A 24,949-nucleotide genomic window follows, 5' to 3' on the forward strand; every position below is an offset into this window, starting at 1 on the left:
AAATGGCTTTTATACAAACAAGGAGCATTTTTTATGACTTCTGCAATAGAAGCCCCGTGGTCATATTTACCTGCCGTCGAGCTATATCAGCCCAATGGCTCTGTCACAAGATTACACAGTTGGTATATTCTGCCCACTCGAAGTCGAAATATGTGCCATCCATTATATGCTAGATGAGGTGCACAAGCAAACACAATCCCGAACGACCCGATATGTGTTGGGTAATCTCAGCGGGCACAGCGTCGTAATCGCCACAATGCCGTACACATTCAGGGGAAAGATCTCCACGGCGACCGCTGTCAGTCAGCTGAAGCAAGACTTTCCTAACATCTCTCATCTCCTGCTTGTCGGCATTGGCGGTGGTATACCCACTCAGGGAGTCGATGTTCGGCTAGGAGATGTAGTCATCAGCACCCCTACAGGAACAAATCCTGGAGTGGTCCAATACGACTTGGGCACAGCATATCAAGATAGGTTTGTGCGAGCCGAGCAGCATCTCCTGCCTCCTCCACTGGAATGGCTACACGCTATCTCTAGAATGAAGGTTACACATCGAATGGAAGGTGACAATGTTGATCAGTTCATCGAAGAGCTACATGCACGCTGTGCGCATCAAGCTTTTGTTCGCCCATCAATTGATACAGATACCCTTTTTGAGCCCACATATGATCATGTCGAAGGTGAAGCAACCTGCAATCAATGTAACCGAGACAGGGTTACTCAGAGACCGCCACGCTCCGATCCAACCAAGCCAGTCATACATTACGGACTCATCCTTTCCGGTGACTCTGTGATAAAAGACGCAGCAACCAGAGACCAGATCGCCAGCGATGAAGGTGGAGCCATCTGTTTCGAAATGGAAGCTGCAGCGATGATGAACGATTTTCCCTGTTTGGTCATTCGAGGAATATGCGATTACGCCGATTCGCACAAGAACGATGTATGGCATGAGTATGCCGCTGCCGCTGCTGCTGCTGTAGCCAAGGAAATTCTTCGGTTTATTGAGCCTAGTGAGTCAATTGTCGCCGGATTCATTGCGCAACTGGTAACATTTCCAATGCAGTTGTTCCTCGAATCGAAGATGATCACAACTCTTCATCTGCAGGTACTATGTCCTCGAATGGGGCAATCACAGGCACCTTTTATGCGCAGAATGGCACTATCACCAACATTCAGACTATGACAGCAGCCGGGAATATCTATTTCGGATGAATCTACCCGCTTATTCGGCATCGCTACCGAGTAGTTAATATCAGCCACCATTCCATGGTTCCCAGTCCATTATGGTTGCATCCCGCACATCTAGAGTACAGGGTCAGAGTTAACCAGATACGGTGACATCATACTCACATTCCAACTCCCAACGACAACCCTCAATTCTGCACATCACCTTCACATCCACCTTAAAACATGCCCAATTGACTCAATTATTCCGTTGGCTCTCAATCACAACCCACCTTTTTACATCCGCCCAACATGCCCCAACAATCCCCTCCACCCACCGTGATATTCTGGCACCGCACCGACCTGCGCCTACACGACAACCCAGCCCTACAAGCCGCCCTCTCCCTCAACCCATCGACATTCATCCCAATCTTCACCTGGGACCCGCACTACGCATACCGGGTCCGCGTAGGTCCAAACCGATGGCGCTTCCTGCTAGAATGCCAGGACGACCTGTCGCAGTCCTACCACAAGCTGAACCCGAAGCAGAAGCTGTGGGTAATACGTGAAGCACCTCAAACAGTTTTCCCCAAGTTATTCGAATCATGGGGTGCGACACATCTCGTATTCGAAAGTGATACAGATGGGTATGCGCGGGAGCGCGATGAGACAGTCATGAAGTTAGCGAAGGAGGCTGGGGTAGAGGTTATAGTGAAGTCCGGACGGACGTTGTTTGATTCAGACGAGGTGGTGAAACATAATAAAGGCGAGCCGACGATGAGTATTCATCAGGTCGAGAAGGCTGTTGAACAGATAAATAATGGGGTGCCGGATAGGCCTGTTGATGCGCCGGAGAGTGTACCTGATCCGTTGGGGGAGGAGGAAATGAGGGCGTTGAGTGGAGTTGACCATGAGGTTCCAGATCAGGAAGATGATCTAAATGCTGCGCATCGAACTAAGCACAACGACAATCAATACAAGAACATAGCAGGTCCCAACGGCGACTTCTCCATCCCCACACTGAACGAACTCTCCATCGACCCCAGCCAAGCAACATCTCCCCACCACGGCGGCGAATCCATCGCCCTAGAGATGCTACGCACCTACCTCCAACAAAACGAAGACTTCGTCGCGACATTCGAAAAACCCAAGACTTCCCCAGCGGCATTCCACCCACAAGCGACAACCCTTCTCTCGCCGCATCTGCACTTCGGCTCCCTCTCCGTGCGCAAATTCTGGCACGACGTGCAGGATACTCTCCAACAGCGCGAATCAGCCCACAAACCTACATCGGACATTCCCACCAATCTCCCTGGCCAGCTTCTCTTCCGAGAAATGTTCTTCGCCGCGCAAGCAGCTCTGGGACCAGTGTATGCGCAAGCACGCGGAAACAAGATCGCGCGGTTCATTCCGTGGCATTTACAATCTAATCACGATAAGGAGACGGGATTAGTTGACAGGACTTATACCATCGATGATGAGCAAGCGGAGGTATGGTTCCGACGGTGGAAGGAAGGGCGGACGGGATTTCCGTGGATCGATGCATTAATGAGACAGCTGAAGTATGAGGGGTGGATTCACCATCTGGGGAGACATAGTGTCGCATGTTTTCTGACGAGGGGGGGATGTTACGTGCATTGGGAGAGGGGGGCGGAGGTGTTCGAGGAGTGGTTGGTTGATCGTATGACTCCCTTCCCTTTCTTTCTCTTTTTCGTTTCCATTTTGATAATGATATGATGCTAATAATAGAGTAATAGACGAAACAGCCTCTAATGTCGGAAACTGGATGTGGCTGTCCTGCACGGCATTCTTTACGCAGTTTTATAGATGCTATTCGCCGGTGGCGTTCGGGAAGAAGTGGGACCCAGAAGGGCTGTTCGTGAGATACTATGTTCCGGAGCTGAAACATTATGATAAGAAGTATATTTATGAGCCGTGGAAGGCGCCGGTAGAGGACCAGAAGAGGTGGGAGTGTCGGGTAACTGGGGATGGGATGGTCGAGAAGGATGAAGAGACCGGATTAACAACGTACCCGGAGCCGATGTTCGACTTTGATGAGAGAAGACAGACGTGTATTGCGCAGATGAAGGAGGCGTACGGGGTGCATCTTATGGGAGATGATGAGAAGGTTATGGATGGGTCGTGGAAGGAGGTGTTTGGGTATGAGGTTAAGGATGGGAGGGTGGTGGATGAGACGAATGAGAGGGTGGATGGGGATGGTGGTGATGATGAGGGAGGGCAGAAACGGGGGCGAGAAGTAGGGGATCAGAGTGGTGACGATGGAGATGGAGGACATACTTCGAAGAAGAAAAAATAGAATGCTGAAGGCTAGTTATTCAATACACGGTATCATCTTTTTACTAGTATTGAGCATTTCCTCCGTGTTGTTGACCTCTATGTACTTTGGTACCTGAGAACGGATTGTCTGCGGCCCTGCAGCGCCTGGAAGATCAGATCAGCGTGCTTTCCCCAATTCTTGGTATGGCAAACCCATGGTAATACCCTATTAAAGCAGATTTGCCGATGAAAGTGGAAACTCGCTTAGTTCTGGAAGGGTGCCCTGGTTCGCAGTGTCCGAGTCACCTTTGAGGTCGAAGATGCACTTGAAAGTGTAGACGAACTCATCCGTGTGCATCTGAAGTGAGAGAAATGTGATTTAGGGTATGTGCGCGTGTTTCGAGGCAAACACTAAAGTGAGGGAGAAGAGGGTGGCGCCGCGGAAAGAAGTGTTGAAACTAAGAAAAGACGAAAACAATAGGAGACGGAAATTATGATGGGATGGTGGTTGTTGGACGCGGAAAGAAAGTTGGGAAAGGAAGAAGACAGACGTGAGTTAGGGAAAGCAAAGAGGTGAATGACTTGAAGACAACGCTGTCCCATTTGTGAGCGTTGGCTATACCCTCACCTTCCAAATCGGGAACGGCAAGCGGATCTAGAGAGTCGCTCGTTTGAAACCAATAGCCCTTAAACCCCTCAGACCCATGTAACCCACGAAGTAACGCATGCCATGGCATAGGAAGGTCGTTGCTGTAGTTGATCACAACTGAATACAACAGAAGCAAAGCGTAGTCATATAAATGGCAAATTTGAGGTGTAAATGAGTTTTGCAACTGACTGGCTAGCTGCCAGCCCATTACCTCTGAGTTCACCGTCCTCTCGTTTTTCGCCCCATTTCTTACTTCCAACGTGTTTGTTCCTTCTTATACATAACCTGCTGACTTAGATAGGGCTATATCCATTCAGGATAGGTATACCTGAACAAACTGGTTTGATCCTATATGTGTCGTGGAGGGGAGTGTCTAGATGTGAACAAGATGATGGAAGGGTTGAGTATTATATCTATAACCGTCTCCGTTTACATTTATATTCCCTATCCAGAAACGAACCCTTATAAACATCCTCCCACTCGCTACCACTACCACTACTACTATCACTATCACCCCGTCTCTTCACTCCCAGCCCCTGTCCCATACCAACACCATGGACATGAGAAGGATACACATACACTCTCTCATCACATCCCCATTCGCCTAAAAACCAGTAAGCACACATACACACACAAATTCAAACAAGCCTCCCTCTCAACGGAAGCGAAAAACATACCTATACCCCCGCCACCCATACTACTAAAAGTACCAGGATGTTTATATTTATGACCCAGAAGAAACAACAGATCGTGAATATGTAACCGTCTCCTCAGTCCCTCACGAAGAAGCGCATGTTGATATCGTCGATGATGTAGTCTATTCTTTAGATCGTGGGTTGTTTGTTCGTGTGTTGATTGGTTTTGGTGGTTCATAGGGTGCTGTTGATGGGTATGATGTGGTCTGTGATGTATGAGTTTGTTTATATGTGCCTGTGCGTACTGATATTGATTTGGTAGTGGGTTATAGCAGTAAACTGGATGTGTAGTAATGGGAAGTTGTTTCGGATGGTGGTAAGTCGGTATTGGAATTTGTAGGGGTGCGGAGATATTCTGATGGTGGTCTTGAGGGATATAATATATCCTCTGTTCATGGGGGTAGTAGTATGATGAGGATAACATGATAATAGAATCCTGGATTATCAGAGACTGGAAATATAGTGTGCACACTACTAAAGATAAGATCGGATATACTCCACATATTAATACTACTGATACTCAGAGTACTCCCTTTGGCTACTCAATATATCTACATGATAAGGCTGACTGAATACTACGCAAGTCTTCAGCTTAGCTCACGCGTCATACTGGATTCCAGCGCTAGATCTCCTCGGTTACAGCGCTCCAGCCGTCTTATTGGATCGTTCACTATGGGGTGCTACCTGCCACGACACGGCGTGCGTCAGCTCCCACTAGCCAAGCGCCAGCGGCCGTTTCAGCTCTAAGGATCCACTTTGGATCTCAGCATTGACATACAAATTCCAATCTAGAATAGCTACAAGATATCTTCAATTAATTCTTTCACCCGCTGTCTCATGCTTTTCACTATTGCCATCCATCGAATCGTCTACTGTACATTATTCATAAGAAGATACGGCCCAGGCCGAACAATCCAACCAGGATTAAAAGTGAAAGATCGAAGAAGAATGAGAACAAAAGATGGCTCTAAGAATAATACACACCACACTCCCACGGTATAGACAGAGATGGCGGTGACTGTGCAGCGACAATGTAATCAAAAGATGAAATTATCAACACCTCTCACTCCAAGTCTATCGAGGTGGGTGCTGTGACATTGGCCCAGGCAATGGCCCGGCATTAGACCCCTGACTGTACACTCGGTGGTGGCCTGGCGTAGGGTGACCTCCCGGCACCGCCTCCACAAGCGTTCCAGGTCCCCCGGGTCGTGCTTGAAGTGGGTGCATCGACCCAACGGCCGCAGGTCCACTGGGCGCATAGCTCAGCCCTCCGCCAGGACTTGGCTGCAAGATTGCTGGGGGTGTGTAGGAGCGACCCATCGACATCGACTGCGGCCCCGGTCCAGGCAAGCCCGCTGCCCGGGAGACCGATGCCTGCGGGGGTGGAGTGTTGTGACCGTACGGCCCACTAGCCAATCCAAGCGTCTGGCGGTGCGCAGCTTGCTGATGAGCCCCACTGACCATAGTCTGCACGTGCTGCTGATATGACTGGTGCGCCGCATGTTGTTGCGCAGACATATGGCTGGATCCAGGCGTGGCTGGCGCGGGCGAGGCGTACGATACCGTGCCTGGTGGCTGTCGCGATCCCATCCCCAGCAGATTCGCAGGAGACTGTATCGGCGTCGGCGGACCTTGACGGGTACCATAAGCGAGGCTGCTGGTACGCTGGGTGGGTGAACCGATGCTCTGGCGATACATCTGGCTTTGTGCTGCCAGTTCGCGGGACGACGCAGTAGCCTGTGCGTGAGACACCGGTGAAGGAGCATATGCGGATCCATGATACGCTGGGCGCTGCGCAGTCACTGATGCGGGAGTTGGGACAGGGGATGGAGCGGTGAGGTTCGGCAAGGAAGGATTAGATAAAGATTGAGTGGAGGTATAGGGAGAGTAGGGTGGCTGAGAGGCAAGCGTGGTCGTAGGACGGCTACTCGATTGCGACGGAGCCTGCGGTGGTTGTGGGGGTGGCTGTCCGCGAGGGTCAAACCGGGCCATCCAATCGTTATTCGCAGGCGCTGCGGAGCCTCCTGGAACAGAACTGTAGGACTGGTAGTCTGCGTAGGCGCGTGATGGGGGCAAATACTGGCTTGGAGGACCGTAGGCTGGGGCTCTCTGCTGAGATGACATAACAGTCTCCTCTTGACGTGGGGGTGGCTGTTGCGGGAGTGACTGCATCCCACCGTAGACAGGCCGAGAGGGTGACCCAGTATGCCCTGCGGGTGTCGAAGACGACGGGTCGCCAGCGAACCGTTTGCGCGGCTGGGGTTCTTCCGGCTCGTCATTCAAAATGCTCATGATGTTCGACCGCTTCGCCGGCACGCGAGGGGCCTCGGGCGGCTCCGCAGGAGGCGGTCCAGGTCGAGACAGCTCCTTGGGTGGTGACAGGATTGGGGTGGACTGAGGAATGCCAACGTGCCCGGGCATTGCGAAATAAGGTCGCTGCGACATAGAATCACGTCGAACAGGCGATATTTCCGGCTCCGGCCGCTGCAGCGGTTGCGCCGGGGAGCTGGGCGTTTTCGTGAGGCTGTGCTGACGGGAGTGGGATCCTGTAGGCATCAAGGAAGGTTGATGCTGAGGTTGGAGATATGCCTGCTGCGAGCCTGGCAACGCCGATTGTGCCGGAAGCAATGGTGACCGGTGCACGTCCACGCTGGCGGGTCGGAACCCTTGGCCATGGAGAGGTTCCAGCCGCGCCATCTCGGATGCGGATACCGGAGTTTGTCGCACGGACATGGGGGCTTCCTGGGGCCGTGTGGCAGCTGTGTGCGACAGCACCGTTGCTGGGACTTCTCGTCGTTCTTCGGCAAAATACCCCAATCGGGGTCCCTGCATTCGCGATGGCAAGGGTGCCTGAGAGCTCATGACCCGAGCAGGATCCTCACTAAGCATGGGGCCGCTTGCCATTGGAGCACTAGCGGCTTGCGCAAGCGGTGGGTATCTCGAGACATTTCGCTCTTTCTCTTGGCCTGCGCGAGCTTGCAGAGGCGCCTGCTGGGGGGTTGAACTGACGGGTTTGCCCTTGGATCCCAAACGGCTATCATCTGTATCCGGCGCGGTATCAGTGTGCGGGGCGAGAGGCCGAGGCATGATGATAGAAGATGGTGTAGCTTCATAACGCCGCTTAGAGGCGAAGTTAGGAACGGGCAATGGACCTGTAGGCTCACCACGAGCTTTCTTGCCCTCTGCATCGGCAACGATATCTTCGAAATCTTTCTGGCCCGAGTCAATGCGGCGCTGAAAGTAATTCTTGACCTACTTGAAAGTTAGTTGCTGATAGCCTAGATGATTCAGGAAGGTGTGGGCGTGAGGAAGGGGAAGACCATACCATGACTGTGGTTTTCGTCTTCATGAAGTTGGATATACCCTCAAAGTCACGACCAAAGTGCGCCAGCAGCAAAGGAAAATCGCGCTGTTCAGGCACCGACCAGTAACTCGTCGGCTGTAGAGACCCGTAGCCGCCTACCTCGGGCTGCCGGGCAGGTGCTGGAGCCTCCTGTTCAGTAGATTCGAAGACATACACGCCCTCCTTCGGACGTCCCCGACCAGACCTGGCGCGCGGTGGCACATCGTTTACCTCTCGCTCTTGCGGCTCCTTGGGCCGCACGATCGGGGCTTCGGTGGCTCCATCCATGGATGGCTCCGTAGTCTCCACCTTTGGTGCAGGAGTGACAGCAGCGGCAGCCACTGGAACAGGCGTGCTCTGGAGAGATTGCTCCGACGGGGTGGGCTGTGGTGTTTGCTGTTGCTGCTGCTGCTGCTGCTGCTGTTGCTGCAATTGTTGTTGTTGTTGTTGCTGCTGCTGTTGCTGCGCTTGCTGTTGGGCAGCCTTCCCTCGTCGGCCACCTCGCGTGCCTGTACCGCTTCGAGGTCCACGTCTACTGGGCTTCTCTGCTTGCTCGCCATCCTTGGAGGCATTCCCACGGCGGCCGTTGTTGTCCGTATCGGCAGACGAGTCTCCGAACGTTGGGGCAGCGGCACGTCGAGGACGGCCCGTGTCGGTGACTGGAGCGGGCTCCTCTTCGCCTTCATAGTCCGGTTTGACAACACCCAGGTCAGCCATAAGCGCATTGGACTTGGGTCGAGCAGATCGACGGGCACGCCCACGACGGCTCCACCGTTTGTTGAGTTTGGCCTTGTACTTGATCTCTTCTTTGGTCAAGTAGTAGTGAATGATACACTGCTGGAAGTCCCGTCCTGGAAGCGATTCTGCAATCTTGCCCCATTTCTTCGGATGTGCCATGAACGCGTCGGTAAAGATCTCGTGCTCTTCTTGGCTGAAATCATTCCGAGGCGGCAGGAACCCAAAGACATCCATGGCCTGATCTGGGTCAATGATGTTGTTGGTGTCTTTGTAGATGCCTGCCTTCACCTCTGGGGGCTCAAGCATCTCAGGAATCACAGCCTCGCGGGCGAGGTCCGGCTGTGCAGTAGCCTTGTTGCCGCGACGCCTCTCCAGTTCTTCTTGGGCAGAAATCTCAGAGGCGCGCAGGGCATTTTGGAAGTCCAGTTCGCTATTGCCCTTGTACCGTCTTCCGCTTTCCACCGTAGGTGTAGGCGTCGCCGTGGCTGGGGCAGCAGGTGGTGTTGTGGGCCCGGGACTACCCGAAGTCTTTTCCTTCGCATGGTCCAACTCCCACACATTCAGCCTCCAAGGTTTGTAGTAGGAAAGGTAATCCAATCTCAACTCGGCATTCTTCCGCGCCACGTCCTTGCGACGTTTCATGATGATGTCGCGGAAGGTGTCCTTCAGACGTTCATGAGTGGCCGCATTCTCCTGGTAAACTTCCAAGTCCGATAACGGTGTGGGTGGGCCAGAGTTCAAAAACGGCAGACTCTCGAGAGTAAGTGCATCGGCCGCAGGAACAGAATCCAAAACCACCTTTGCTGGTGGCTCGTGTTCTTCAGCCTTGCCATTCGGCTCACTTTCCATCTCGGGTGCCGATGGTTCCTCCTTGGCTATCTTGGTATCCTTAGCTAACACTGGAGGTGTGGATGCCTTTTCAGGTACCTGGTCATGGGCAATCATCCCCAAATACTGGATGCGCATAAGTAGCGCCACGATATTGGGGTCTTCCAATGGTGGGGGCGGCAGCTCGGCACGGAGAGCATTCATATCCTTTTCGAAAATCTGCTTCCGTTCTTCTAGATAGTCTTGTGTAAACACAACATTCTCGTCCTCTTCTTCATCGCTTGAACGTCCAAAATCCGGTATGACGACGGTGCTCTGATCCTTGGGTGCCTCTTTGGGTGCTTCCTTCAATGCTTCTTTAGGTGCTTCCTTCGGTGCTTCCTTCGGTGCCTCCTTAGGTGCCTCACTGGGCGCCTCCTTGGGCACTTCCTTCTCCGCAGGCTTCTCTTCGGCAGCTGGCGTTTTCGCGACAATTTCGGGCATATCCACGTCCATGGCCGACTCAAACGACACCGCGGGCTTTGGGGGCTTTGATTCTACCGGTTCATCTTCGCCGACAATCTCACCCGCCTCGAGTCCGTTGGCAGACTCATCGGCCTGGCTGTGCGACTCGAGCTTGTGGTCTTCACTAAGAGACAGACTTCGCTCTTTTCCATCGATGGAATCGCGCTTTGATGATGGTGCAGCACTTGGACCAGAGGGTGCGCCGGGGAATCCCGCACGCACCCATTGTTTCATAGCTTTCGAAGAGCCACGAGAGATTGACGGGCGTTGCTGAAGCGCACGAGGTCCGGTAGGAATACTCGATGTAGGCATCCGAGGTGAAGTGTGCGGACCCGGGGAAGTGGCTGACCCTGCGGCCGATGGCCTCCGTCCAAGTTCTGGGGAGGTTATTGTGGGCCCTAGCTTTCTTGGAGACGGTGTTTCCTGAGCGCCTGATGCATCTTTCTGAACCATCGCCGCGGGAGCAGTGGGAGGTGAGATATCTGTCGGTTTCGGCCCGCCGGCTGCTGCTGCGACATGCAGCTTCGGGGGACGGGTAGCCGGCTCAGGCTTCGGCGGGATATCAGGCGTTTCTTCACGGCGCGTATCATCACGTCGAACCCTTTGCTCCAGAGGCTGTTGGGGAGGACCTCGCTCCGCTTTGGGCGCGGTCGGTGGATGCATTGGGGCTTTTGGCGGAAGCTCATGCCGTTCCTTCTCCGATTTCGTAGCTGCGGCGGTTGTTGATGTCGAATCTACCGGGGGTTTCTCCAGTTTTTCGGATTTCTCGACCTTGTCAGGCTTCTCAAGCTTTTCTGGCTTCTCTGGCTTCTCCGGCTTGTCCTGCTTATCCTGCTTCTCAGGCTTCTCAGGTTTCTCGGCAGAAATTTCAGGAAGGGGCGCGGTGACGGAACCGAATGCTGGCACCTGGGGGGCAGCGGGGGGCGGGGATCGTTTCACGGGAGGAGGAACCAAGTCCTTCGCTGGCTGCTCCGGGAGAGGCGCCGGTGGTTCGATGCGCTCGATGCGTTCAATACGTTCAATGCGGTCCATGCGTTGCGAATCACGACGTGCCTCTCCTCCCGAGGGCTTACGAGGGGGCTCTGCGGGTGGAGGGTCTGGAAGCCGTTCAGGCAGACCGGGAACCGGGAGGACAGTTGGCCCAGTCACCGACGACACTGTTGAGCTGCTCGGGATTCGATTCTCGGCGCGACTGGGAGGACGATCGCGCTTCCAATGATCGCCGGGTCGGTCACGTTCATCGCGTTCAACCCGACGGTCCACCTCCTCCCGCCGTTCAAACCTTTCCCGTCGTTCGAGCTCCCGTTCCCTGTCGCGCTCGCGCCGCTCAGGATCGCGATCACGATCGAGGATCACCCGGTCGCGGTCCCGATCACGATCACGCTCCCGCTCGCGATCTAAAATCCGGTCTCGTTCACGCTCCCGATCCCTTTCCCGGTCGCGGTCCCTCTCGCGCTCGCGCTCCCGGTCCCAGCGGGCGTCTCGTGACCGACTTCGACGTCTGAAGGAGTCTCGATCGTCCAGGTACGGCATTCGACCACGACCACGTCCCGAGTCCCATTCACCTCGGCCCCGTCCACGCATGGGCGGGCCACTGCGGGGGTGATGACCGCCACCGGACGGGACATCCGGTACTGCGGATGATACCGAGATCATGCTGTCTCGGGAGCCCCGTCGCATTCGAATCATGTCTGCATCTCGTCCGAGGGGTTCTCTCATATCGCGAAAGTCGCGGGGAGGCGGCGGGGAGCGCGAGCGGCCACGGCCAAAGCCGATACGTGACTCGCGGGGATCGAAGTCGCGGTCACGGCGGCCCCAGTCGCGGTCCCGGTCGAGATCCCGGCGAAAGGGCGGTGGTCCATCCCGAATATCTCGAAAGTCGCGATCACGGTCGCGATCTCGATCTCGTACGTCGCGGTCCCGGTCCCGAAAATCTCCACGGCCCGGATAACCTCTGCCACGCCCACCGAATGGGGCTCCTCGCGGGGGATCGATCAAGGCTTTGGGACCCCGGGGGGGTTCTCTGCCCAGCGGGGGTAAATTCGCATCATCAGTGCCACGGGGGCCAACAGGGGGTCGACGGTCACCGAAGCGTTGGGGCGAACGATCACGGGAATTGAACCCAGACAATGGAGGGTATCTGGACGACATCACCAGGTCATGCTAGTGAGCGTGAGCTAAAGTAACCTGGCAGGAGAGCCTGCCACAGGTTAGTTGCAAGGTAATTTGAGATAAGATCGTGATGGCGATGTGAATGGTAAGTAGATGTGAATATTATAAAAATAGAAAAAGTAAAAAAAAAACACAGAAAAAAAGAAAAGAAAAAACCTAAGGAAAGGGTCACACAATGAGCGCAATGAATGGTAGGCAGGGAAGAATCGCCAGCAAAGGGACGGAACTGGTCCCAGCAGAGGCAAGACAAGACGAGACGAGACAGCCGCCGGCCGCAGCAGCAGCGGCCAGTCAGAAGCGCCTAAGGCGGCGAACGGGGAGTGGAGAGCACGTGACGGTAGGGAAGCATGGAAGGGGCACGGGCCAGGCAGCCAGGCAGGCCAGCTTAGCTAAGCAGCCAATGAGTGGCGCCCAAATCGGACTGCGGATCCCAATTTGGCACTGAAGCAAGATTGCAGCCATGATTGACGGATTCCATCACCTTAGCGCCAGCCACTTGGCGCGGCCTGTTTCACCCGGAACTGCCAGCGCCTGTGGGAGCTTTTTTCAAGGTGGATCGATCGTCCAAGGGAAGTCACAGGATCAGAACCTGTTCATGATCATGGTGGATTTGACCCCAGTCCGCCAGAAAGGAAAAAAGGAGGAGCATGGCCCTTTCTCCTGGGGTTTGACATATGGGTTTGGAATGGGGGATTGAAGGAGGCGTGCCGAAAGTTCGATGCTGGCCGATCCCGTGTCTCCGGGACAAAGTGACTGGTGACAAAAAGTGAAGCACGATCCTGCACCCACGGACGACTAGCCCAGCCCAGCCCACGACCAACGCCAAAGAAAAAGGAGGGAGGGTAGTAATGACAGGCGTAAAAACCAAAACTGGGCATCAAACTGGAAAGCGCGCGTAAAATAGCAAAATTAAAGGAGAAATCTCCGCACCTGGGAGCCTATGCAACGTGTCAAGCCGTGAACCCAAAGTAGACCTGCAAGGAGACCACGCCGGGCAGCAAAAGTCGCAAATTGCAAGCAGTTACGGGAAAGTCTGCTTCTGGGATTATTCGAGACCCGTTCGTTGCTGTGTCTCGGAAGTCGGAGCCGAATGAAAACGTCGAGGACCAGCCTGAGGGGGAATAAAGTAGGGACGCGAGTTGTTGAATGGAATAATACAAAGAGAGTCGAGATGAAGGAAAAAAGTGAGTGTGTGTGTATGATGAAGAGGGGGGAGATGTTCGATTTGAAGGTGAGAAAGAGAAGAATGGGGGAGAGGGGGAGTGAGTAAGTTAGTTTGGTGGTGGTTTGAAGGCAGAGGATCTTGAGACAAAAACGGAGGAAGGAGGAATGGGGCAGAGAACGATGGATGGATCCCTGGTGAAGGGCAGCGGTTGGATGGTTGGATGGGCTGAGTTTAGTTGGCCAGGGACTTTCCCTCGGCCACGACTGACTGGTCTTAGTGTGACTAGTTAAAGGGAATTAAAGGGAACTCAAAAATAACTCTGGATCGCCTCCCCCGGCGTGCATGCCTCAGGCGAGGATCTCTTGCCCTGTCGGGAAGGCCCCATCAATGATGACTAACCTACATGTTTATGCCTCAGGCAATACTTGACCAGCTTAAAGGTGTCAAGTTTTGTGTACGGAGGATCGCTGGGAATTTCCCGGCGATGGCTCGGTCCAGCTTATTGCCTGACTGCCTCACTGCCTTACTGCCTGGGGCATCAGCATGGCGGGTGTCACGAAACGGGCTGTCACACCCCCGCCAATCCCGCCGCCTGCAGAAAAATTTCCAGAAGAGACGGAGGGGATCATCATTCAGTTCATCCCGCATTTGAGTGCCCCGGCTTTACTCCTCGCCTATATCAATTTGGTCCCCGCTTAATTGATAGACTCGGCATTTACTTCACGCTATTGATTACTTCGGCATTCTGGTTTATATTTCCTTTTCGCTCGACAGCCATGTCCGCACAAGACTCCGCCGCGGGCAATGCCCCTCCCTCTGCAGTCACCGATGCCGTGTTGGTGGCCTCGGAGCCCGTGCCTGAGGGGACGCAGCAGGTCAGCGGCGTCGACTTTGACCGATTCCAAGGCCGGGATATTACGGTCGCCGAGATGGTCGACAACATGAAATACACCGGGTTCCAGGGCAGTGCGGTCGCTGAAGCCGCCCGCATCGTCAACGAGATGGTTCGCATCCTGTCTTCTTCCCGGCCATTGAGTGACCTAGCAGTGTAGCTAATTCCGTGACACCTCTACATAGCAAGCCTACCGTCATCCGGAGACCGGCGAGAAGACCACCATCTTTCTCGGATACACCTCCAATCTGATCTCCTCCGGCCTTCGAGACACTATCCGCTACCTGGTCCGCAACCGTCACGTCTCCGCGATTGTCACCACGGCCGGCGGTGTCGAGGAAGATCTTATCAAATGCCTGGCTCCCACCTACATGGGCTCATTTACTGCCCCGGGCGCTGGACTGCGGGCCAAAGGATTGAACCGGATCGGTAACCTCATCGTCCCGAACAGCAACTACTGTGCATTTGAAGACTGGTTGATCCCCATCCTGGATAAGATGCTGGAGGAACAGGAGGCCGCCAAGAAGAAGGCACTGGAGACTGGCGATGAGGAGGACGAATTGCATTGGACCCCCAGCAAGATTATTGAACGCCTCGGCCGCGAGATCAACCACGAGGACTCGGTTCTGTACTGGGCTGCTAAGAACAACATCCCCATCTTCTGTCCCGCCCTCACCGATGGCTCCCTGGGCGATATGCTTTACTTTCACACCTATCGCTCCTCTCCGCAACGGCTGCGGGTCGACATTGTGGACGATGTGCGCCGCATCAACACCATGGCTGTCCGGGCCGCGCGGGCCGGCATGATCATACTGGGTGGCGGAGTCATCAAACATCACATTGCCAACGCCTGTCTGATGCGCAACGGGGCCGAGCATGCCGTGTACATCAATACGGGACAGGAGTTTGACGGCAGCGATGCGGGGGCCCGACCGGATGAGGCCATCAGCTGGGGTAAGATCAAAGCCGACGCCAAGGCCGTCAAGGTCTATGCAGAAGCCACAGTGGTCTTCCCGCTCATTGTTGCGGCCTCGTTTGCCCGAGCCAGTCCGGCGACCCCCAACGGTGAAACGTCTCAGAACTGAGTGTGAGTTTGAGGGACATCACTCCGATAGGGATATTCTCTGCTATCTGTTAAACGCCAACCCCCCTCCTTCTCGCAATTCCTCCTATCAACTCGATAAGATAAAAATTGATTACTGGTCCTAGGCCTGCTGTGTCTATCGACCGTGAGAGCTTCCCCCCTTCACGACAGCTCGGGCCGTTTGGTTGACAGAGGGGCAGCGACAGGGGCGGGCCCCGGCGTGGCAGGCACGCGAAAGGCGCCCCACATCATCCCCTCGAGTTAGGAGGCAAATCGGAGGCTTTGGTTCCGATCAAACACAAAAAGAAAAGAAGAAGAAGAAAAAAAAGAACAGGACAAAACAAAGCACGCAAGAGGGGCCACTCCCCTGGGATGAATTCTGCACGGAGAAGAGCAGCCGCCCGCCCCCTTGAAGAGCCGGAAGTCCGGAACCCACAGGCTTTGGAACCTCGGCGGAGGCAAAGTTTGGAAGGACGAACGAAGGTGGATGGCAAATCATGGGGAGGAAGAGAGTTGAGATGGACTTGGATTGCCGGGGGTCGTTCCACCGGTCGATCATTGCGGTCGGCACGGGGTTTTCATGGCAATAAAGTTTCATCCTTCCGACTTAACTTGCCACCCACTTGTTGGTGGGGGAATCCATCCAAGCAACTGATTGCCCTGATTGACTTGTCATGGGAAGATAATATTGACATGCAGGATGGAGGGGGGGATTTGTATGGAGGTATGGTATAGATTAGATTTTGTCTTGTGTTTGGATAATGGATATAGAGTGATACAAATGATTAATGAGATTACGAGCTCCGAAGAAGGATTGATTGATTGATTGATTGAAGCGGACTAATGACAGGTCAGTTCCTGTCTTTCTCTGGGCTGCAGGGATGCGACGCCCCGCGCAGTCGATCCGTCCGGTCACTCGATCGAATCGCAGGCCCGTATCATATCATTTTCCTTGGTATGGAGTAAAATGATTGATTGATTTCTCCCACCCCGAATTCTTTTATCCGTTGGGACTTTGGGGAGAGGAGAGAGATACTCAAGGGGGCAGTTGGAACGACGACCACCACCTGATGGGGATCCGAAAATGGGACCCGAGTGGCAATCGAGAAAGAAGGTCCAGTTCCAGTTCCAGTTCCAGTCCCATCGGGGGTGGATTGCAGGGGGGTCAGTCGAAGGCAAGACTTGAAGGGGACAAGTTGGGCCAGTCCGCGTCCAGGTTGCGGACCCTCAAGCAGCAGCTGCCAGAGGATTATTGGATGCCAACCAGCGGTGAGGATCCGTGATCTGGTCCTGGGCTGCATTGCCGCCTCATCCTTTTTCTTTTTTCCCCCATTTCTATGCTGCATTTCCTTTCTTTTTTTTCCCAATCCCATCAATTCTTCTTCTTTTTTATTTCTCTCAATATTATTTGCTTTTCTTCTTTCGTTTCGAGAGAAGTGTCTTTCTTTCTTTCTTCCCCTCTCCATCTCTTTTTCCTTCCTTTCTCATCTCAACTTCTCTCTTTTTCCTTATCTTCATCCCTCTCTATCACTCCCACTTCCCGCCCGATCTATATATATATATATATTATAGACCCCCTTCTATCCACCCTCGCCGATTGTTCCTTGGGTTTACCGCTCTGGGCCTAGGGTTACCCCAGTTTCCCTCACTAAAGTACTACTAGACTCGTTCTACTGGTGCTGATAAGCCCAGTTGCCTATTCTTATCGCCCGACCTTCTAGACTTTCATTGCTTCGTTGGTTAACTTACTTGTTCGTTGGGCTGTCGTGCTTTTACTGGCTTGTCATTGCTCGCTATTGCTCTTCTGGTGTGATCTGTCTTATTTCTATTTCTCTTCTTCCACCTTGAGTTTCTTGCTTCCCCTCCATCCCCACCCTCCCTTGCTGATTGTGAGGAGAATCTCATCTCTCTCTTTTTTCTTCTTCTACTTTTCCTCTCCACAGCAGCATCTGAATGTGTGGTTTTGCCTAGATCAGTCTCACTTGCATTCAGAGCCTGACTGCCAAGGCTACTCGTGTTGCTCTCTTCTTTGGCTCTTCTCATCTGCGGCTCTGTCAGCCTACCGGTTGGTCGGCTTATTTGCTGCTGCTTTGCAACTATCCTCTCCTTTCATCTGAACTGTGTCGGTTGTCTTCTCTGCTAAGTTAGTTGTCTTCGTTGTCTGTCTGCTTTCTTTCTTTCTATTTGCACAATGGATGCCTCTCCAGATTCTGGCTCCAATGTGGAGCAGCAGCAGCAACAACAACAACCACCCATCACACTCAGCACTCCAGTTCCCCCTGAGTCGGTCAGGGAAACCACCGTCACCATCGAGGCGGCTACAGATGACTCTACAATCTCTGTCACAAACCCCATCACAACAAGCATCCCCTTAGAGCCCCCCTCATCGGATTCACCCCCAGTCGAGATTCAGGATGAGGCACCTCGAGTCGATATCCCGCCTCCGGTGCAAGCAGACCCCGTTCCGGTGATTCAGCCCCCCCAACCGGAGCTGGAACATGCCTACTGGGCTGATATCGAGGAGGATCTGTCGGTTCCCGATGAGGCAGAGATGAAGGAAATTGAATCGGCGGCGGATGGCGACTACAGCGCCTATGAGTGTAAGCTCACACAAGCAATCACCGGCGGAGCTGGTCTAGAACTATAATAGCTGACAAGATCAGATGACTACTGGGAGAAGAACTTCCACCCCGATCTGGACGACCCCGAATACCGCCCGGCGGAGAAGGCCCGCATGACATGGAAGATCAAGGGCGTGCGAGGCACCCCAGACGCCCCCAACCGCGTCAAGATCATGCGTTCTCCGCCCGCATACATGGGTGGTTATTGGTGGACCATCAAGTTCTTCCCCCGTGGGAACAACGTCAATTCGCTCAGTATCTACATCGAGTGCTCTCCGACCATGCCCCCGCCCGACAAGAATCTGCCCGAGAGCGAGTTTAAGGTGATGCACGGCCCGGCTGATGCAGCCCTGGATGTCAATGCACCGGACGTTGACATGAAGTTCGCTCAGACCAACGATTCCGCAAGTTGGTTGGAGGCTTTCAAGGCCCAGTACCCCGCTGCCGCTCATCAGGCAGAATCGACCGGCACCAAGTCCTGGCGGGTGTCGGCTCAAATTGGCGTCATTCTGTATAACCCCGAGGAGCCGCGGACGGGCTGGATGCAGTCCTCGTGCCATCAGTTCAACCCCCACAACCTGGACTGGGGCTGGACCAACTTCCACGGTCCCTGGGACCAGATCCACCGCCGCCAGCGAGGCCAGCGTCAGGCGCTTCTCCGCAACGATACCCTGGCGTTTGATGCGTATATCCGCATTGTCGACGACCCCACCCGCTCCCTCTGGTGGCATGCTAGTGACACCGAGCCGACGTGGGACAGCCTGAGTCTCACGGGCTACCGGCCGTTGGGTGACTCCGTCATCAACCATAGTGCCGAGGTGGCTGGGTTGGCTACCTGGGTGCATATGGCGCCTTTCTGCAAGATCATCCAGAAGGCCAATGTCCTGGAGCATCTGACTAGCTGCGATGTCAAGCCGAAGCCGCTCTGTGATGCACTGCAAAAGTTCCTGTGGCAACTGCGCTCCCGGGGCCAATCGCTGCAGTATGTGGATACGGACATGATCACCTCGACCTTGCGTAACCTGCACGAATACTCCGGCGATGTGTGCGAGTTCTGGGAACGTTTACGCCGCACGCTCGAAATCGAACTGGCAGGCACAGACGCGGGGCAGGAATTGGCCAGGCTGTTCGACAGCCCGTCAATCGAGTCGCTTCCCAGCGAAGCGCAGACTCAGGACGTGATCAACACTGTCCCGAAGGACTACAACTCCCGAATTTGTGTGCCGGCTGACCAAGTCAAGACCACCAGTGAAGCCTTCAGCAGGTACTTGAGTGCCAAGCCCGGACGCTGGGTGCTTCCACCGGTGCTTCACTTGGAGTTGGGCCGTCAGAAGTTGGACAAGGCTGCTCGGCAATGGCGTTTGCTTTACAACCGAGTTGATCTGGATGAGGAGCTGGACTTGAAGCCATGGCTGCTGGATGGCCAGGAAGGCAAATACGTCCTCTACGGCTACATCGTTCACCGTGGCCGGCGTACGTCTGGCAAATTCTTCAGCATTCTGCGACCGGGAGGCCCTGGAACCAGGTGGCTTGCTTTCGATGATGGCAGTGACAACCGTGTCGAATGCCTGACTCGGAAGACCGCCTTGGGCCCTCACCTCGGCCTGGACGCCTCCCAGAAGGTGGACCACAAGACCGGCCATGATGTTGCCATTGCCGTGATGTACATCCGCAGTGATGTCGTCCAGGAGTTCTTGCCTGGCCCGCAAGGTCCATGGGACGTGCCCGCGAGTCTGAAAGAGTACTATGAAACGGGCATCCCTCCGATGCAATTGGATGACAAGTGCGACAAGGACGAGATCAACGTGGAGGTCTATTCGCTGCCCAAGTACGATCAATTGGGCAGCTTGTTCGATACGTACGATCTGATGTCACAGGCGAAGTTGGAAAACGGTGTCATGTATCTGACTGTGCCCCGCTCCTCCAACTATGTTGATCTCCGAAAGAAGATTGCCATGTGGGCATCTGCCAAGTCTAGCGAGAGCACTTGTGCGGAGCATGTCCGGCTGTGGCAGATTGGTCACACTCGTGACCAATTCGGGCCTACCCTTGCGTTTGCTCGGATCTCCGACCTGACGAGCACCTTGGACTTTCCGTTGAAGACCGTCCGTTTCTGGATGCAGGTCGTCTCTGATGGTATGTTCCTTTTCCTCCACGTATTATACAAGATACTAATGCACAGCAGAGAACGCCAAGTTTTTCGCCATAGCGGATCCACCACAGGCGATTTCGATTCAGGCCAAGCCTGAGGAAGCTGTGGTTGAACGCGCCGGTTCAGAATCCTCGGAAGATAGATTGCCTCTTCCCGAAGGTGAAGCTGCCCGCGCGAGCTCATCGGGAACTGTACCGGAGAACAGCATCAGTGCAACTGGGGGTGCGACAATCACCAACGCTGTGAATGTTTCACACATCGAAATTGTCCCTCAGGATCCTGTGCCTACGGACTCGAGCGGCACGGGTGCGCCTACTACTGGAGACTCCGAGAACGATGCAGTGATTGCTGCCATTATCGCGGAAGATCTCCAGCAGATGGATACCGACCGAGTCCCTGATGCAGCTCCCCCGGTCACTCAGGAGCCCAGTCAAGCGGTACCAGCTGAGCCTGAGACTCAGGCTAGCACAGCTGCGGACATTCCTGCTCCGTCAATCGAGCCGGAGGTCCCCCAGCCAGTAGACCACGTGTACTACTTCATCCAAAGGTTCGATGTGGAAGCGCAGGCCTTGCGCACAGTGGGATCCTTCTTCTCGAAGAAGGAAGAGAACATCAAGAATGCCGTCCGGAGACATCTCAAGATGCCGCCAATGAAGGATTTCCAGATCTGGCAACGTGTGGATGGAACCACCGTGACTACCATGGCTTCGGGCGAGACATTCGAGGTTTATGTTCCCGATGGTACCTGCTTTATTGTGGGTGACAAGTTGAACAAGGACAGGTAAGCGCAACCTATTATCATGTCATTACACCCAGACTAACCCCTACCCCTATAGACGATTGCAGCTCAACGTGGCCGGTCTCTTCGGCAATCCCGATCAGCTAGTCCGCTATCTGTGGGCTGATTCTCGCAACCACCCCACGCGTGCCTTCACTGGCTTCAAGACCATTGATGCATCGTTCACGAACGACTACTACAGTGGGGAGTTCAACAAGGGTCACTTCCACGGCAAGGGCAAGCACATCTCTGACCTTGCCGCAACCTACGTCGGAGATTTCGTGCTAGGCAAGCGCCACGGAACCGGCTTTATGGAGTATCCCACCGGTGACACGTACGACGGTGACTGGTTCGACGGCATCTGTCACGGACAGGGCACGTACGTCGAGCGCAAGACAGGCAACAAGTATGTCGGCGGTTACAAGGACGGCAAACGTCACGGCAAGGGCATCAGCTACTGGGAGGTAGCCGATGAAGAAATGGATCTGTGTCAGATCTGTTACGGAGAAGAACAAGACGCCTTGTTTTATGACTGTGGGCATGTTTGTGCTTGCGTGACCTGCGCTCGCCAGGTCGATCTCTGTCCCATTTGCCGGAAGAACATCATCAGTGTGGTTAAGATCTACCGCACATAGTGAGCCCGTCTGCCTGCCCTCATCCCAACTTTGTTGCAGGGCAAATGGGGAAATAGAGATATGCGTCCCCGCTGCATTTGGTTACAGTTAATATTGCATTGAAGAATTCATCATACCCAGGATGTTGCAAAGACCGGAGTGATTGGTTTGGTTGATATTAGACATGATGTTGTCAGCAGATTTGGAGTTTAGACTTGATTATACTATTCGTTTCAGTTTCATGAAGTCAAGCAATCAAGAACTTGCAGTTACATGTTACATTCCCACAGTAAATAAATACTATTGTAGACACTGTAGCATTTTCACAGCAATAGCTCAACTACTAGGGCATCGTTCAAGCAACTATAAATAAACTCACTCATCGTGCCAGTTATACATAATCACCCATTTACAATACCTAACTATACAGCCCTTAGCAAACAACTACGAATGATAAACAAAATAAAAGAAGAAAATAATGGTATCTATTGACTCGACTCGACTCAACTCACTCACCCAGCCCAAGTAGAAGAACGAAGCTATCTATTTATCTACCACCACCATCATCATCATACCAGAAATAAAAAAAAAGAATATAAAATATGAAGAAACATATGCATGCGCCGCCCGTACAGACCAACAAGACAAGACAAGACAATAACTAGACAAATAAATGCTTTTTATGTCGAACCATGAATATCAACAACAACAACAACAACAGTCACCTCATGAGTTAGATTACAAGAAGGGGAAGTAAGAGTCAATCAAGATAGCAGAAATTGGGTTAATCATTTCTTGCTTGTCTTCTTAGCGGTCTTCTTCGTCTTCTTCTCTGTGGGTTCTTGCGCAGTAGTGGTAGTGGTGGGTTTTTGTTGCTGCTTCTTTGTTGTGACGGGTTCTGTGTCTGTCTTGGTCTTGGTGGCGGGCTTGGGGGACTCAGTCTTGGACTTGGGCTTGGGCTTCTCTTCCTTTGATTCCTTCTTAGGGGTCTCCTTCTCCTTCTTTTCCTCGGTCTTCTTCTCGGCAGCGGGAGAGTCGGAGGACTCGTCCCTGGACTTGGACTTGGCGGGCTTGTTAAGAACAGCCTTAGGGTTCAGACCCTTACGGCGGAGACGGTTGCGCTCGGCGCGGGCGATACGGGCAGCGTCTTCCTCGTCTTCTTCGAAGGGACCGAAGCTGCCGCCTTCGGTTTCGATGACCATGCCGTCTTCGTCGGTGATGGGGGTCTTGTCGATGGGTTCGTCGTCATCGGTGGTGGTGGAGGCGACGGAGGGGGTCTTGGACTTCTTGGCGGAGGAGCCTTCGGTAGAAGTAGCGGCAGCGGCATCGCCAGGCTTGGGGGTAGGGGAGGCGGCGGTCTTCTTGAGCTTGCAGACGAAGAAACCGTCGACGTTCTCGCGGTGCGGGAAGTAGCGTCTCGTGAGAGTCATCTTGGGGTCGAAGTGCTTGCCCATGTAGCTGGTCATACCGGGGCTGCCGAAGTCGCCGAGGCCGGTGTCGACGAGCTTGACGTTGGGGCGCTTCCGCAGGACGTACTGCACGACGGCTTCGTTCTCTTCAACGGTGACACTGCAGGTGGAGTAGACGATGTAGCCGCCGGTCTTGGAGGAGTGGTCGACGGAGTCGATGGCGGCCAGGAGAAGCTGGCGCTGCATGTGGGGGATGGCGAGGAAGTCGCGCTCGTTCTTGGAGGTCTTGACGCCGGGATCCTTGGAAATGACACCGGTACCGGTGCAGGGGGCATCGAGAAGGACACGGTCAAACCCGCCCATGGCCTTGGGGAAGGCGGTGCGGGCGTCCATGTTGGTCACGATGGTGTTCTTGCAGCCCAGACGGTGGATGTTACCGATCAGACCCTTGGCACGGGGCTTGCTGGCATCGTTGGCGATGACGCAGCCGGTGTTGCGCATCAGGGCGGAGATGTAGGTGGTCTTACCACCGGGGGCGGAGGCCATATCGAGAACACGCTCGTTGGGTTGCGGGGCGAGGGCCATGACGGGGAGGAAGGAAGAGGCAGCTTGGATGATGTAGTGACCGGCCAGGTATTCGGGGGTGGCACCGAGGGGAACGGCGGATTCGAAGACCTGGAGACCGACCTTGGACCACTTGCCAACGGGCTCGAGCACGACACCACGGTTGATGAGCGCCTGGGCGAGGGAACGACGGTTGGTGCGGAGGGTGTTTGTACGGATGACGACGGGACGGGGGGTTTCGTTGGCTTCGAAGAAGGCGAAGGCTTCCATGGGGGTGAAGAGGTTGAAGAGCTTCTCGGCGAGGTAGGGGGTGTAGCCGTAGTAGGTGCAGATGTCGGCGATGAGCAGCTGGGTGTAATCGGTACGAGACTTGCCGGGGGCACCGAGGGTCTTGAGATCACCCAGGATACGGATGGTGTCGGTAATTCTGGTACGGAGCAGCTGGAGATCGGGAGCCAGGCCGGGCTGAGTGCCCTCGGCGTCGCCAAAGACATCGGGACGGTCACCGGCGATGTTGGTCTGCATGGCGGATTCCTTCATTTCGCGCTCGGCCTCTTCCTCCTCTTCCTGTCTCTGCAGGTCCAGCTTGCGCGACAAACCCTCGATGTTGGCGGCGGTCAGCTTCTCTTCAGCGTCGGAGAGGTCTTCGTCGTCGGAGAACATGGTTTCGCGAGGGTGGTCATCATCGTCGGAATCGACGAACGAGTCGTTGTCTTCCTCCTGGCTATCCATCGAGCCATCGCTGATACCGTCCAGATCGTCGAACTCATCGGCATCCATTTCCTCAATACCAGACATTTCCTCATCGTCGTCCTCATCGTCGGAGTCCATGAACTGCGGCTTCTTCTCGACGGCCTTGGCCTTGGGCTTGGATTCAGCCTTGGGCTTAGCCTCAGCCTTGGTCGCCTTGCCATTAACAGCGCCATTGGCCTTCTTCTTGATGGCGGGCTTCGCGACCTTCTCATCGGCATCAGATCTTCTCCGCTTCTTTCCCGTCTCGGGCTTCGACTCGGGCTCACCAGCCTTGCGCTTCTTGTAGATGGTGATCTTAGACTCATCCAGCGGGGCCGGAGGGCCCTGCTTCTTCATACGACGACCGACACCCATAATGAAAATGTAAATGGGAAAAGGGTGGTGAAAGTTGGATAACTGGAGTCTGAAGCGGAGAATCCAAACTTTTTTCTTTCGTTACTTTTTTTTCTGCGGGCGGTTGGCCGCGGCAGAAAGAGTCCCGCAAGGCGGTAAGTATTGTAGCCTGAGGCATGTAATGCAGTCAGAGGGATGGGCTTCAGCTACCGCC

General features: G+C 54.2%; 6 protein-coding genes across 6 annotated transcripts; 4 read left to right on the plus strand and 2 right to left on the minus strand.

Moving 5' to 3' along the window:
* Positions 1-256: 256 nt before the first annotated feature.
* Positions 257-1,212, plus strand: AtWU_09430 (5'-methylthioadenosine/S-adenosylhomocysteine nucleosidase family protein; the record flags this gene model as incomplete). Its single annotated transcript, XM_035504536.1, has 2 exons — positions 257-1,010; positions 1,064-1,212. The coding sequence occupies 2 exons, from the start codon at positions 257-259 to the stop codon at positions 1,210-1,212; spliced, it is 903 nt and encodes a 300-aa protein (XP_035360429.1).
* Positions 1,213-1,476: 264 nt separating this feature from the next.
* On the plus strand, positions 1,477-3,481 carry AtWU_09431 (DNA photolyase; the record flags this gene model as incomplete). The annotated part of the gene is made up of 2 exons (XM_035504537.1): positions 1,477-2,845; positions 2,922-3,481. The coding sequence occupies 2 exons, from the start codon at positions 1,477-1,479 to the stop codon at positions 3,479-3,481; spliced, it is 1,929 nt and encodes a 642-aa protein (XP_035360430.1).
* A 2,378-nt stretch (positions 3,482-5,859) lies between these two features.
* On the minus strand, positions 5,860-12,349 carry AtWU_09432 (MYB DNA-binding domain protein; the record flags this gene model as incomplete). The annotated part of the gene is made up of 2 exons (XM_035504538.1): positions 5,860-8,037; positions 8,111-12,349. The coding sequence occupies 2 exons, from the start codon at positions 12,347-12,349 to the stop codon at positions 5,860-5,862; spliced, it is 6,417 nt and encodes a 2,138-aa protein (XP_035360431.1).
* Positions 12,350-14,311: 1,962 nt separating this feature from the next.
* On the plus strand, positions 14,312-15,512 carry AtWU_09433 (deoxyhypusine synthase; the record flags this gene model as incomplete). Its single annotated transcript, XM_035504539.1, has 2 exons — positions 14,312-14,539; positions 14,613-15,512. The coding sequence occupies 2 exons, from the start codon at positions 14,312-14,314 to the stop codon at positions 15,510-15,512; spliced, it is 1,128 nt and encodes a 375-aa protein (XP_035360432.1).
* Positions 15,513-17,702: 2,190 nt separating this feature from the next.
* On the plus strand, positions 17,703-21,697 carry AtWU_09434 (putative MATH and UCH domain protein; the record flags this gene model as incomplete). The annotated part of the gene is made up of 4 exons (XM_035504540.1): positions 17,703-18,111; positions 18,175-20,268; positions 20,318-21,065; positions 21,121-21,697. The coding sequence occupies 4 exons, from the start codon at positions 17,703-17,705 to the stop codon at positions 21,695-21,697; spliced, it is 3,828 nt and encodes a 1,275-aa protein (XP_035360433.1).
* Positions 21,698-22,464: 767 nt separating this feature from the next.
* AtWU_09435 (rRNA (cytosine-C5-)-methyltransferase NOP2) lies at positions 22,465-24,756 on the minus strand (the record flags this gene model as incomplete). Its single annotated transcript, XM_035504541.1, has 1 exon — positions 22,465-24,756. The coding sequence occupies one exon, from the start codon at positions 24,754-24,756 to the stop codon at positions 22,465-22,467; it is 2,292 nt and encodes a 763-aa protein (XP_035360434.1).
* Positions 24,757-24,949: the final 193 nt, after the last annotated feature.

Source organism: Aspergillus tubingensis (assembly GCF_013340325.1).
Source record: "Aspergillus tubingensis WU-2223L DNA, scaffold_11, whole genome shotgun sequence".
NCBI lineage: Eukaryota > Fungi > Ascomycota > Eurotiomycetes > Eurotiales > Aspergillaceae > Aspergillus > Aspergillus tubingensis.